Source organism: Schistocerca gregaria, chromosome 5 (genome assembly GCF_023897955.1).
Source record: "Schistocerca gregaria isolate iqSchGreg1 chromosome 5, iqSchGreg1.2, whole genome shotgun sequence".
In the NCBI taxonomy this organism is placed as follows: domain Eukaryota; kingdom Metazoa; phylum Arthropoda; class Insecta; order Orthoptera; family Acrididae; genus Schistocerca; species Schistocerca gregaria.
The window spans coordinates 263,960,007-263,974,808 of NC_064924.1; the positions used below are offsets into that span (position 1 = coordinate 263,960,007).

General features: G+C 41.0%; 1 protein-coding gene across 1 annotated transcript in view; it reads left to right on the forward strand.

The window, feature by feature from the left end:
* The first annotated feature begins 4,749 nt into the window (after positions 1-4,749).
* The window catches only part of LOC126272499 (26S proteasome regulatory subunit 10B), a 53,757-nt gene continuing 43,704 nt past the window's right edge, over positions 4,750-14,802 (forward strand). Inside the window, exons 1-2 of the mRNA XM_049975389.1 lie at positions 4,750-4,997; positions 5,106-5,185. Of these exons, the coding sequence (XP_049831346.1) occupies positions 4,883-4,997; positions 5,106-5,185 (195 nt within the window). The 5' untranslated portion in view covers positions 4,750-4,882. The remainder of the gene's footprint in view (positions 4,998-5,105; positions 5,186-14,802) is intronic.

The following is a 14,802-nucleotide window of genomic DNA, read 5'->3' on the forward strand; positions in this document are numbered from 1 at the left end:
GGACAACTCAAATTATAGTACCAGTCACAAAACACAATGTCATTTCTCTCTATGAAAATTCATGTAGCATCATAATCTTTCATCCAAAAAACATTTGATCACATGATTAAAAATGCATTGTAATGGAAGCTTGAACCGAGAAAATAACTCCCAAAATTACAATTTTGTTTTCACAAGGGAAAGGGAACAGTACACAAATTCTTCATTTTATCAACTGAAATCCAAACGATTTATAAGAAGAAGAAAATCCTCTCAATTTTGTTTGCAGATATTTCTGAAGCTTATGAAAATGTATTAATATCATTTCTACTTCAAATATTATTATGTATAGATATTTCTTCCAGTTTTGCGGCAGCAATCAAATCTTTTTAAATTAAAGTAAAATCTTCCTTTGGTACAGTAATAAACTACATGATCCAAGAACTATACGAAAAGGCTCACCCCAAGGGGCTGTTTTAAGACCTTTGCTTTGTGTAGTCTGCATCTCATATCTGAAAACTATTTTTTCTCCATCAAGAAGCTGCATAAATATTCAGTCAGTTCTTGATAAGAATTCAAAGTGGTGCAAAAATTGGAAACTTGCTTTAAATGTTCAGAAATGTAAAACAGTGCACTTCACAAAACGAAAAGACGTATTATCCTACAACATGTTGGAATTGGCCAACTCATACAAATACCTGGGCTTAACACCTCGTAGGGATATGAAACTGAATGATCACATAGGCTCAATCACGGGTAAAGGAGGTGGTAGACTTCGGTTTATTGGTAGGACACTGAGGAAGTGTAATCAATCTACAAAGCAGATTACTCATGGAACCAGTTATAGAATATTGCTCAAGTGTGTTGGACCTGTACCAAATAGGACTAACAGAGAATATTGAATGGATAGAGAGAAGGGCAGCATGAATGGTCACAGCTTTGTTTGTTCTGTGAGAGAGTGTCACAGATATACTACAGAAACTTAACTGGAAGACTCTTGAAAATAAACGTTAACTATCACAAGAAAGTCTACTAACGAAGTTTCAAGAACTAGCTGTACTTGATGACTCTAGGGAGCGAGAGGTTAAAATTAGAATAATTACAGCATGCACAGAAGCATTCAAATAATCATTCTTTCTGCACATAATATGTGAGCTGAAGGAGAAGAACCTCTAGCAAATGATACAACAGGATGTACCCTCTGCCATGCATCTCATGGTGGTTTGCAAAGTATACATCGTAGAGCGCAGATGTAAAATGAGCATGTCATAAATCTAAATTCAAATCAATTTCCTAGAAGGCCTTTATTGTTATTAGCAGAGATTCAGTGTCATGGCAACAGAAGTGTTTTGAGTATTGCTTTTCAATTCCTATTCAGCTGCAAATTTACCACTATTATGACTCATTGTTGTAACTTGACAAGGCACTCTTCCTTTACTTGGAACAAGGCTGTTATGAACTGAACTTTCGAGTTTCATTTAAGGAAATAGTTCCCAGTCCGGAGGCAATTAACCCCTGTATGGATTATGGGAAAAGGGATTAGGAAATGACAAGATAAATATTATTTAAAACATTAAATTAGTTTTTAAGATTATTCTGGAATATAGTATTGGATAAAGCAGAGGTTTTGGCTCTCCGAATAATCACTGTAGCTACTGAAGAAAAAATTTAACAATAAGATTTTTATAATAATACATAGATATAAAAAATAAAAACGTTCTTATATGCACTCCGTCTTCAGGCCACGAGTGGCCTACCGGGACCATCCGAAAGCCGTGTCATCCTCGGTGGAGGATGCAGGTAGGAGGGATGTGGAATCATCACACCGCTCTTCCGGTCATAAGATGGTATTCTTTACCAAAATCGCTACTATTCGATCAATTAGCACCTCAATTGGCATCATGAGGCTGAGTACACGCTGAAAAATGGCAGCCTGGATGGTCACCCATCCAAGTGCTGACCACGCCCGACAGCGCTTAATTTCGGTGATCTCACGGAAACCGGTGTATCCACTGTGGCAAGGCCGTTGCCCATTCTTATATACCTCTTCAATGCTGCTGTGAACGTTGGTGTTTCCCTCCATTATTACTGGTGTGCCTTGCAGGTCTTCACAATCGTCCAAACATTTATTACAATGAACTTTCAGGGGCTAATAAATAAATCTTCAAACATATTTTGAACCTGTCTTTAATATATTTTCACACACAACCTTTACATAATACATTCATTATGTTAATAAAATTTGGCATGCGTACATGTTTGCATCTAGTCTCATTCAGGTCTCAACACAGACAGACAGCTACTAATCAATTAGTGCACACTGAGTCTCTCATTAATAAGCATCGCTATCCTCGCTGTCTTTTTATTGTTGTCACAGATGTTATCGTTATATAGAAGTCAGGAGGCGCGTCTTTTGATCAACTTAAAAATTACGCCACATCGTTCAGATAACACAAAATAAGTACTGAAATTGTTTGCATGTGGTCAGATAGTACTAAATTAGCGAACAAAATCGAGACTGTTGCAACTGAAGATAGCAATCTCGATCAAAACTTTCTAATCATGTCAGCGTGGTAGAGCGAAACGTCAGTACATTAGTTGGTGATCTCGAAAATTTTTGTTAGTTGGAATACAGATTTAACTGGGACCAATAACGACCTTAATATGAAGTTTGCTAGTGTGAACACGCAGGTTTGCCAAAAGTGTCAGACATTCAAAAGGAACAAAAAGAGGGTAGTAGAGGTGCAAGAAGCCTTGCAAAATGAGCACAAATATCTGACCGAATTGGTCACGACTCAGCAAAGAAATATAGCCGAATTTGTATCAACTTGCGGAGAATTGCCGGAGGATGTCGATAAACTCACGCAAGATGTTGATCTTTTCAAGCTGAGTGACACATTTCTAACATAAGATTGTGAAGGGATTAAGTGGGATGTAAAGAAATTAAACGAAAGAGCCGAAGTAGGAATACTCGACAGCCATATCACGCTCACAGAAAAGTGTATCCATCAGCACAGGACTCTTGTGGAGGTTGTAGAGAAAATGATTAGTGAGTGTGAAAGAAAAACGCTTGCTAACATTGACAATGACATGAAAATGATGGAAGCTAATATTCATTTTGAGCTAATAAGCGAAAAGGATACTTCAAATGGCCCATCTGTCGCTACAAACCAGAACCAGTCAGCTATAGGAAATAATCACGCGAACTCGGATTCAAAACGATCAGAGTGTGATACAGGCGAACCGGAACAATTTGCTAATAATTACGCGAATGTCTCAGCGCTGTCAAACACCGCCACGCCCTCAACGAAAAGGCGCAGAACGAAATCGCAGGCGGATGAAATAGCACAAGGAATATCGTCAGCCCTTATTGATCAAGGTTTGCTCAAACGCAGACCATTTCCGATCTTTTCGAATGAATCGAAAAAGTGGTATTTGTGCGAGCATTTAGGAGCATACCTCTCAAATCGGGAATAATAGAAACGTCAGGAAACAGCACTTTTATATCTACAAGTGGTACGAAGGCTGGAAATATCTCCAAAAGAAAGTATAACGAAGTGAGGTTCTCACAATGTTCCTATATGACTATCACAGCTCTTATCACGATATTCCTGTAACATACGTCGACTATTCCAGCAAAGGAAAATGATGTGGGCAGTTTTCTCCTACATCGCACCTGGCAGAAAAGTGGGAAGGGTATCTTAAACTGTATGCAGATGGCTCAAAAATGGGGACGGAAAATCATGTCGGATGTGCTTTCTTCTGTCCAGAACCTGCAGAAGAAAGGATGTTTCAACTACCGGGTGATGCTTCCATATTTCTTGCTGAAACTTTCGCTATTATAGAGGCAATCAAATATGCAAGGCAGTAATAATCACTGACTCTCAAAGCGATCTGAAATCCATTGAATTGGGACAAAATAACTAGTAAATACACCCTCGACATACTTGATCATTATCACAAAGCTAAGAATATTGGCCAAATTATAGAATTTGTATGGGTCAAATCACATTCCGGCATTCTATACAATGACAAAGCAGATCAACTAGCGAGAGATGCGATTAACAGTGGAAGACCTATGGACATCAAACTCCCATACACAGAATACCTCCTAAAAGTGAAACAACAAGCGATTCTCTCATGGTAGGAAGAAAGGAATGAAAGCCAACAAACAACAGGTAAAAACTATGCATGTATACAGACTTTCATACCAAGACAGACATGGTTTGCGAACTTCAAACATTCAAGGAAAATTATAACGTCCATTGTGAGAATGCGTCTCAATCATGGATCTTTCTGTGCCCACTTACATAGAATCGGCGTATCGGAAATACCCTACTCTCAATGTGAAGAGGAAACAATTGGTGATGTAAATCACATCTTAGTTCAGTGTAGACGCTATGAGAAAGGCAGAGTTAACTTTTTAAAGGAGCTCTTAAGACTTAGTCACTGCCAGCCGCTTTGCACGATCCCAAATTTCTGAGACACAACCAGGAGTACATACGATGCCATATCCTGGTTTCTTGCGAAAGAAGACATAAAAATCTAAAATGAATTGAACTTAACTAAAGAACTTAATTAACAAATAAATTTTAGTAGTCAACTTTGTTTTGCAATCTGGTTACAATAATTTTGTTGTATGCCCAAAGCAGTATGTATGACAAAGAAAAGATTTACCTTGTTATGTGTGTCAGTAAATTTATTTGTGATGGCTAAAAAGTATGCTAGAAGCCAATTAAAAAAAAAGGTAATTAATGTCTGTGGAGAGACAGCTGAAGGTCACTAACTCGTAGTCATGGAGGTATGCTCGTAGTCATCCATTTGTTTACATATATCTTTGGAAGCGTACGAGTGTTTGTGTGGAAAGCTAGTTGATTGTCAATTGTACAGAAAAAAAAAAAAAATGGCTAAAGGAAATGTTGGGGCAGTAGTGACAGATCCTGCAAGAGAAAAAGCACTACATGACTACAGAAAGAAATTGCTTGAGCACAAAGAAGTGGAAGGTCGTCTAAAGGAAAGTAAGTAAGGTTAAAGGATACTGCTGATTCACCGACCCTTACTTACCTACCACGATGTTGAACGGTATCAAACCATATTATTAACAAAGTTTTTATTTAATTTTACAGTGCGAGAACAGCTGAAGGAACTGACTAAGCAATATGACAAGTCAGAAAACGACTTGAAAGCATTACAGAGTGTTGGACAGGTAGGCAAATGACTATTTTGTATTGCATTTTGTCGTAGTTATCGTTATTTTAGCACTAAATGCAATCTGCGTATTAATATTGCTGTGTCTTAGTGTAGTGTATAGTCAAAGAAAGACAGCACAGAACTAGGCTACTACTCAACATAAAATATTGACACTGACGAAACTTTATTTGTATCCTATCATATCTGTTATTTCAAGAAAAGTAAAGTACTCGCCATAATATTTCACAGTTCGCAATGTGTTGTCGTATCTATTTCGAATGTACAGTAGCCATGAAAGGGGTAGTTTAATCATGTTGTGTCATAAGGCCATGTGTGATAAAGGTGTATCAGCTGTGTCTGATCTATTAGTACTGAAAATTAGAAATGTTTCTACATACACAGGAACTTGTGTTAACCTCGAAATGACTTCATTTCTTCCTGGGGTTCATACATCAAATTTCTGATGTATCCCATCAGTCTACCTGCTACCATACCAAGTCCTTTCAACAATTTTGTGGTGATTCCTCACCTTGGAGTTTTATATACATGGAATGCTATGTAACTCAAAAACCATATTTCTCAATACATGAAGCTTCTTTGGACATATCTAACATTTTAGTCTTTAATTTCACCACATCATTGTGAGCAACATCCTTTCAGATGACTTGGAACAGAGAAGTGGTTTCCATCAAGGTACTGTTTGAATTGTGATGCTGTTCTTAATATCTGTTAATAGTATAATGTCCACATAGACTGAACAGATGCGAATAAGCCTTAGTGTATGAGAATTCTCTCTGGTGTAAACAGTAGGTGAAACAAAGTGCATTAAGTCATGCTTGGGTTGCAGTCAATAGTGTTTGCACATGTTCCACTTGTTGTCAGTCCTTTGGCAAACCACTAAAGAGAGTTCATAGCTTCTCTGTGCCAGGGCAAGCAATACAGAAATCTTTCTTATGCTAACTTGTCTACTTTGGTTTAATGTGAGTTGCAAGGGCAGTGGATTGGTCTGAAGAGAATTTAATGTTGCTAATCGAAGAATATAAACATCACAGATGCTTTTGAAATCCAAGAGATCTAAAGCACAAATGCCAATGGGAAGAAATAGTGGTAGGAAATTGCTAAAGCATTCGAAAGGTCCAACTAGGGTCTTGAGAATGGTTATAAATTCATTAAAAGCTTACATCAGGTGGGAGCAGAATGAGTAAACACAAGCTATGTATTTATCTTTATTAGAAAGGAAAAGCACAACAAATTTTCTTGAATAATAATAATAATAATAATAAGTGCAAGTATGTTTTTATTATACTTATTAAGGTTAAAAAATACACAAAAGACCTGAAAATTTCAATGTTTACAGGGAAATACAGAAGCGTCCGATCCCGCACATCTGCTTTGACCCATGACGTCACAAATATGGTGTAAACGACCATAAACCACGATTCCAATATGGCGCATATAAAGTCATTACGTACACATTATGAGGACTAAAATACATCGAAAAACAAACATGCACACGTTCCACAAAAGCCTAATGACACCAACGGGACAAGCGTGGGAAATACGGGTTTTTTGGGTGGGGACAAACTAAATATAAACAAATTTTGACACCCACCCCCATACAAAACCACGCAAAACGACGAAAATAACCAACATCACAAAAATCCCCAGATACCACTAAACACAATATCATCTGGAATCTGACGCTTCCGTTAACCTATATAGCTCAACAGCAGCTCCCGATCCCATAAATTAGGACCTAACACTTCCCTTGACCTATATAGGTCAAAAACATCTCCCAATTCCAAAACCAACATTCACAGCCACACTTTGGGATCGAACACTTCCCTTGACCTGTTATCCTTACATCATCTCCGCATACAGCCGTCCCTGGTCTGAGACGGCGGAACTTTAAGAAAGCCTCATTTCTTCACAGCATACTGAACATTTGACGACTTCATCCAAAAATCCGAATAGTTGAAGAAATTTTATTATAGACAACACACTGTCCCCCCATCATAGCCGACAACCGAAAACTGTTGACCCTGTCAGTCATATCCATACCTACCAAAGACATAAAAAAGGCAATTTACCAAAATTCACACACGACGCCACACTCGCGAACTAAACCAAAAAACATCACCTAACACACCGCCAGAGAGCACCACCGATCGCATCACAACGACACCTACAAACACGCCACTCTCATAAACTAAATTCCGCGCCGTCGTGGCGTCACACACCGCAACAGCCTTACGTCACTGGTCAAAGCCGACCAGTGGGATCGGACGCTTTGGTCAACCCGTTTACAGTTAGCTGCATTTACATGGCTGGCGAATAATTGTTAGCCTTTTTGACGATAAACAAAAGTGGTTTACCTGGTATCACGCTATCTTCCCGACTTACAAATTTTAAAGCAGGTTTTATCAAGTAGCTTGTATGACTGATCATTTGTATATTTTATTGATATTGTCTTCCTTATATGTATTCTATTAAAACCCTCGAAATGCATTGCGTGTCACTATAGACATTCGGACACAGCAGCTTTTGAAATGTGAAACAATTACTACTGATAATGTAAGTGTCTCCAGTTGCTAATAACCAGAGTGTACACTGATCAGCCAGTACATTATGACCACCGACCTACTATCGATATAAATCCATCCAGGCAATAGCAGCAGCATCTGGTGAAGAGTAACTGCTGGTCAGACAGAATGGTGCTTGTAATATCAGTGAGTGTGTAGAGCGTGTGTAAAAGGGGGAAGGTGCACTGTATATCTGAGTTTGAGTGAGGTCAGGTTGTGATGGCCTAGAGGCTCAACATGTGCATTTCGGAAACTGCATGACTTGGTGGGTATTCGAGTAGTTCTGTGGTGAGTGTCTTCAATACGTAGTGAAACCACGTCCAGACATCGTAGGGTTGGGCATCCACACCTAATTGCAGATGTTGGACATTGTAGGCTGGGCAGACAGGTAAAATAGAACAGGTGGCAAACAGTGGTGGAACTAACATCAGACTTTAATGGTGGGCAGAGTACCGAACAACCTCAGTGATGGGGCTCTACTGCTGACGCCCCACGCATGTGCCACCATTATCACGACATCAATTATGACTGAAAGAGGCGCATGACCATTGGCTCTGGACGTTACCACAGTGGCAGAGCATAGCATAGTCTGGTGAATCCCAATACCTTCTTCATCATGCCATTGAGCGGGTGTAAATCTGTCCAGGGGAATAGCTCCTTGACACCTTCACTACGGGACAGAGGCAAGCTGGCAGCAGCTCCATTACACTGTGGGGAACATTCACTTGGTCATCCATGGATCCAGTAGAGCTCGTGCAAGGCACCATGATGGCCAAGGAATATCGTACTCTGGTTGCAGACCATGTACACCTCCCTCATGACAATCGTGTTTCCTGGCTGCAGTGTCATTTTTCATCAAGATAATATCAGTCACAAGGCCTGGGGTGGGCTATAGTTGTTAAAGGAACACAGTGATGAGTTCCAGCTGATGTTCTGGCCCCCCAACTCGCCAGATCTGAACTGAATCGAACACATCTGGGATGTGATTGAATGTGGCATCAGAGCCCATCGTCTGCCTCCCCAAAATTTACAGGAATTAGATGACTTGTGTGTGCAGCTCTGATGCCAACTCCCTCCAATGACCCACCTAGGCCTAATTGCTTCTGTGCCGAACTGCGTTTTTGCTGTTATCAATGCCAATAGTGCACGTATCGGCTATTACATAGGTGGTTATAATGTTCTGGCTGGTCGTAAATTTTAGCCTATCTTTAGTTTATACTGGTCATTGGTAATTTATGTTCTCCTTTTAAATTTGCTCCTCCATATGTAATGAGAAGCCAAGGAAAAATGTCAGTTGACATTTGTGCATAATTTTGGAGTACCACTGAAGAAAGCTAAAGGTGCAATGAAGTGTTAAGTGAATTACCTGCATGCATTTCACACATACAGACAAATACAGAGACCTTAACAAAAACTGTGTTCACTGTGAAAAATAATCCTGTCTCAGTATCCATAATGGCTATAACAGAATAATGTTGTACCCTGTGTGCAGTTATTAGCACCAAAGAACACTATCACAACGTTCATTGGCTTTGCTTGTGATCTTGCTCCAGTGTAAATTTCCAACCGATTATGTCTGCACAGCTTAGGAGTTTGCTAGCTGTTTTACCTGAAGACACTTGCTGTAGTCCACCCTAAAAGAATTGGACTGGCAATAGGGAATTTCAGAACTAGCTCCATTTCTATCTCTGTGTGGATACCATTAGCAAATGAATTAGCAAATGAAATTTACAGTACTGTGCAGTCCTTGGTATATATTATCATTGCTTTCTTCCAAAAATGGATTTAGTTAATACTGGTGTTTCCTAGACCGAGGTTGGCTTAGCCTCTTAGAAACCCAGAATTATTTTAGATCGGACTTTTTTTTAGTAAGGAAACCAATCAGTGGAGTTTCTAAGTGATCATTGTAAGATATTTCAGAAAACCACTGAGTTTAGTGTAGTATACAGTGATGAATCCAGGCAAAGGGTCACACTTGACAGGTCTGAATTTCTTCATAAAGTGCCCTCAGAAACTGCCCACCAGAAAACATCCACAGGACATAGCCCAAAACTAAATGTAGCCCTGAGAGTACTGGAGGCATGATTTGGAGAGTATTGAGTAGCTTCTGAGGGAGATATTGTAATTCGTGCTGTTCTGCCATGAGATATATTGCTGCTGCATCAGTTTCTCATTAGGATTTTGGGAGGAATAATGACTGTAAATGACAGCAAGCTGGTGAAATCAACAATCTAACTATGTTTTCGATTTTTGCACAAAGGTACAAGAAAAAAGTTCTACTGATCCATTACACTAAATACTCCACCTCACCTCCCACAATGGCATTCAAAAGTCCTTTGTGGTTATAACGTGTAACAGCAAGGGGCACCAAGCCATTGCAGCAATTCCTGTGTGTAGCAGTTTTATTCCCTGTCTATTTCTTTCCCTTTGACCGTATACCTTCAACAGATGCCCCATTCAGTGGCAAGTCAGTCATTTCTCCATTCTTTGCTCTCTGTATCCCCACCCCCCAGTCACCTTTGTACACACAACCATACTGCACCAATCAGTTTCCTGCAGTGTAATCACCCTCTATACGTGTTCCATAGGTCATGAATACAACACTTCGTAATGATGTGTATCACTTTTTGGCTGAAGTAATTTTTGTCCTCATATGTGTTTGGCCCCCCATTTTCAAAATTTTCCCCATAGTGTGGATCGACTGGAGAACAGCACCTTAAATAGTGTCTACTGCCTACAAGGGCAATGACCCTGTGCACACAATAACTATCAAAATTCATGTATATTTGTAAAAGCCAACGAGGTAGCAAATCTGACGTGGTGGATTTGTTATGTGGCCTGTAGCAGCAGACGACAGGCTTTGTAGACAGGAAACCAGCTCCACGACACTCTCACTGGTCACTTCTGCTGGGGGGAGACCATAGACAACCACACTTTCTGCATGCTAGGCCTGCCCATCCATCGCTCAACCAGTCCCTTATTCCACTAAAATGAGGCAACATTCCAAGCTGTGCTCTTGGCAGCTTGCCAAAGTAACTTTGTGGCCCACATTGTCATTCACCCCATTTTGCCTGGGTATGTGTGAACCACAACTCTTATCCCGTGCTCGTAACAGTTGTCCTGTCATGGTCTGTTTAACTAGAGGAGTGTTACCGCATTTTTTCCACACCACCTTCCTTAGCTGCGTCTTCTTGAGGCAGTTGTGTTGACTAAAAGAGTACAAAGCCTTATGCCAGATGCCCAGTTCATCCCCCCCCCCTTCCCGGTTTCAGCAATTGGAATAGTGTGTGCAGTGTAGTGCTAATAGTGCAGTGCAATGCATGCCATTACTGTCCTATCCCCAGCCGTTTTGGCACTCCTTTGCCACCAAGTGCGTCATTTAAGTGGTTTTTCCCACAATGCCAAACAAAGTCCACAAGCCACAGATTGTCCGTCTGGTCCAGACCTTCCTCAATTAAGAGGTATTAGCATGTTTCGTATGTTACTGTAGTCATTAACATTTTTGGTTAGTATGTTAGAACCAGTTTGTGCTGCTTCTCCAGTGTGTCCATTCATGTAGTGCCATTTTCTTAACTAACACACCATGTAGGCATGTATGCCACTTACGTGTATAGAAGGAAACATAATTCGTTCTCTGAGCCTTTCATTAGAGCCTACGATGACACATTTCTGATGCCTGAGCAGCTAGTTCCCACATGTGCCAGGGAATAGAAGCCCATCTTCCTGGGACATCAATGCTCCCGGCAACACCTGTTGCGTGTGATGACCTTTGCTGCATCTGGGTGCCTTTCATGGGAAGAGCACATGAAACATATCACACTGAACCAGCATAATAGCCATTCTGGTTCAGCCACCTCGACAAACAACTCTTAGACATTTCAACATGGATAACAAATCTACTGCTTTGTGTGCCCTGGCTACCTCATGGGAAGGGGGACCAGCCAGACAACTGGGAGCGGAACAATTTATCCTATACCTAGTGTGCACCAGAACAGATGAGGATACTTTTATGGTGATAAAACTGTTATTTTTTGTGGAAAATATAGACAAAAACTTTGGAGAACTTGACATATTGAGAAAAGTGCATGGTGAGTCATTAGTAATTAAGGCCTCTTCTGCTGCACAGTCTAAAGCTCTTCAGGCTTGTGAGTGACTCTGTGTCTCACATAAAACTTTGAATTTGGTGTAAGGAGATAACTTCCACAGAGGCCGCATGCTCAAGACAGACAATGAACTAAAAGCCAATCTCAAATGGCAAGGTGTACATTTTGTCTGACACTACAAGAACGTTCCAAGGGTAACCACACAGATACAGACGCTTTCATCTTAACCTTTGAAGGAAATGCACTCCCATAAAGTGTTGTGTTGTACAGGAGATGGACCTTGTGGAGTTATGTAAAAAATGGAAAAATGTTGGTGTCACGGAAGTGCAGAACACTCCAGAATTACCAGGAAACATCCTTGCTGGCCGTATCTGTCTTAAGGTTCCCCTGTTTGTTCTGTTTGTTCCTAACCGAATTTGATGCTTCAAGTGTCAAAGATTTGGCCATACTACTATAGGATGTAATGGAAAGGCTACACGTAGAAACTGTGGAGGCTCAGCTCACGAATCAGGCAATTCTTGTACACTTCCTCTGAACTGTATAAAATGCTCTGGGAGTCACCCCAAAAAGATGCTGCCAAAAAAACTCAGACCACAGATTAAAGTATGAGCACATGCACTTGTCAGTGTACTTGAGGGGGAAACACTACACTTGACCCAGAAATCATTTGGAAGCCGTCAGTGGTGGCCTCATAACACAAGCCACATACTGCTGCTCACCATCAGAAGTGTAATAAGCCATCCCCTAAACCCAAGCAACCAACTTCTTCCATAAGTAAGGAAAAACATCCTTCAAGAAGTAGTTCAAAGTCAAAGAAAGTGGCAGTTAAACCTTCGGATTGCTGAGCTCTCTCCCTCTCAGATGGGGACTTTACTCTTGGGTACATGGATTTCTAATTGGAGGAACCAGAGAGCCCTGACCTCCCTGGTAAATCATCACTCTTTAAAGAGAAAGAAACGATTGATAATCAGTAATCACTGGCTCCCACAGGGACTTCCGTATTGCAGTGGAATTTAAATGGGTACTGATCACATTTGGAAGAATTACAGCTCCTCGTCCAGGAGAAACCGTTCAGCATCTGCTTAAAGGAAACTCATTTTAAAGTCCCTGACACACCTACATTAAGGTGTTACCACCCTTATAGGTAGCAAGGTATTACTGGGGACAGGGCTAAATGTGGAGTGGCTGTTTTCATTGATGACTGATGTCCCTCTTACTGTGGCCATACAAGCAGTTGCCATGCAATTTGTAGCACCTCACAGTGTGTTCTTTATATATTCCGCCTCATGATACATTGGCTGCACAAGCACTGGCAGAACTCTTCTGGGCACTCTCATGCCCATTCCTCCTTGTGGGGGACTTCAATCCACACAACACACTGTGGGGCTTATCTATCACATTCTCCACGGGTTGAATTAGCGAGCGACTTGTCCATTCTGAGAATATCTGCATTTTTAACTCAGGTCAGATGATGCACTTCTCTACAGCTATAGGGTCTTTTTCAGTCATGGACCTTTGTTTCTGCACCCCAGCAATTGCCAACTCAGTTTATTAGGAAGTGGCTACATATTTACATTCTAGTGACTACTTCCCAGTGTGGATTTGTCTGCCGACTCAGATAGTGGTCAACAGGAGATCACAAAGCTGGATGATCCAAAGGGCAAATTGGTTGCTGTGCTGTCGACAGGCTGTTTTTGAACAAAAGGATTGTGCACAGGAGATGGTGACAGACATCACATGTGAGATCCAACGAGCTGCCGCAGAGTCCATCCTCCAATCTAGCAACCTCCTCAGTTGATGACCTGTACCTTGGTCAAATGATGACTGCGGATTGGCAATCAGAGCTAGACGAATAGCTCTATGGAACTTCAAATACTATCCAGCTACAGAAAACTTTCATGCCTTCAGATCTGCGGGAGCACATGCAAGGCGAGTAATAAAAGAATGGAAGAGGGATTCCGGGAAGGAATTCAAGACTTCCATTAATGAGTCTACTTCCACTTTGCAAATTTGGGAATAAATAAGGTTGATTTAAGGAAAGAGCAGTACCTGTCCCCTTATGGCCTTGTCGAGAAATAGGGTCCTGATGGATGTGTCTAAAGACATGGCTCACATTTTAACAGAACACTTTTTTTACAGTCACTGCATCGTCCAGACAAATTCCTGCCTTTCAGGCGTTATCTAGGGCCGTAGAGATGGCAAAGCTCCATTTCTTCTCACATAATGAGGAAGTCTACAACCTTCCATTCTCTGTGTGGGAACTGGAATCGGTTCTGTCTGTGGCCAGAGACATTGCTCCAGGACCTGATGAGATTCTTATGCCATGCTTCATCATCTCTGCCCTGAACTGAAAGGACAGTTCCTCTCTTGTTTTTATCAGATCTGATTTGATGGACATTACCCCACAACTTGGAAGGAGGCAATATTGATTCCATTCTGGAAACCAGGCAAGGACTGTAGTACACCTGACAGTTACCAGAGTGTAAGGCTTACCAGTTGCGTGGGTAAGACTCTTGAATGCATTGTCAGCTGCCACCTTGTCTGGGTTCTCGAACCCCGATGTCACTTGAGCCTCTCCCAGTGTAGTTTCAGGAGCTATCATTCCACCCTCGACAGCTTAATTCTACTGGAGTCTGCCTTGCACTGAAACCATTTCGTTTGCATGTTTTTTACCTTGAAAAAGCTTACGACACTACGTGAAGGTACATCCTTTGCCAACTTCATGAATTGGGATTACCATCTGCTGCTTCTTATCCAATCCTTCCTCGATGACTGGCATTTTTGCTATCACATTGGTGATGTCTTGTGTGACTGTTATGTTCAAGAGAATGAGGTCCACCATGGCAGTGTACTCAGTGTTTCATTTGCTACTGTTATCAGTGGCATTTCCTCCACTGTCAGGAGCCCTGTCAAATGCTCTTTGATTGTGGATGTCTTTGCAATCTTGT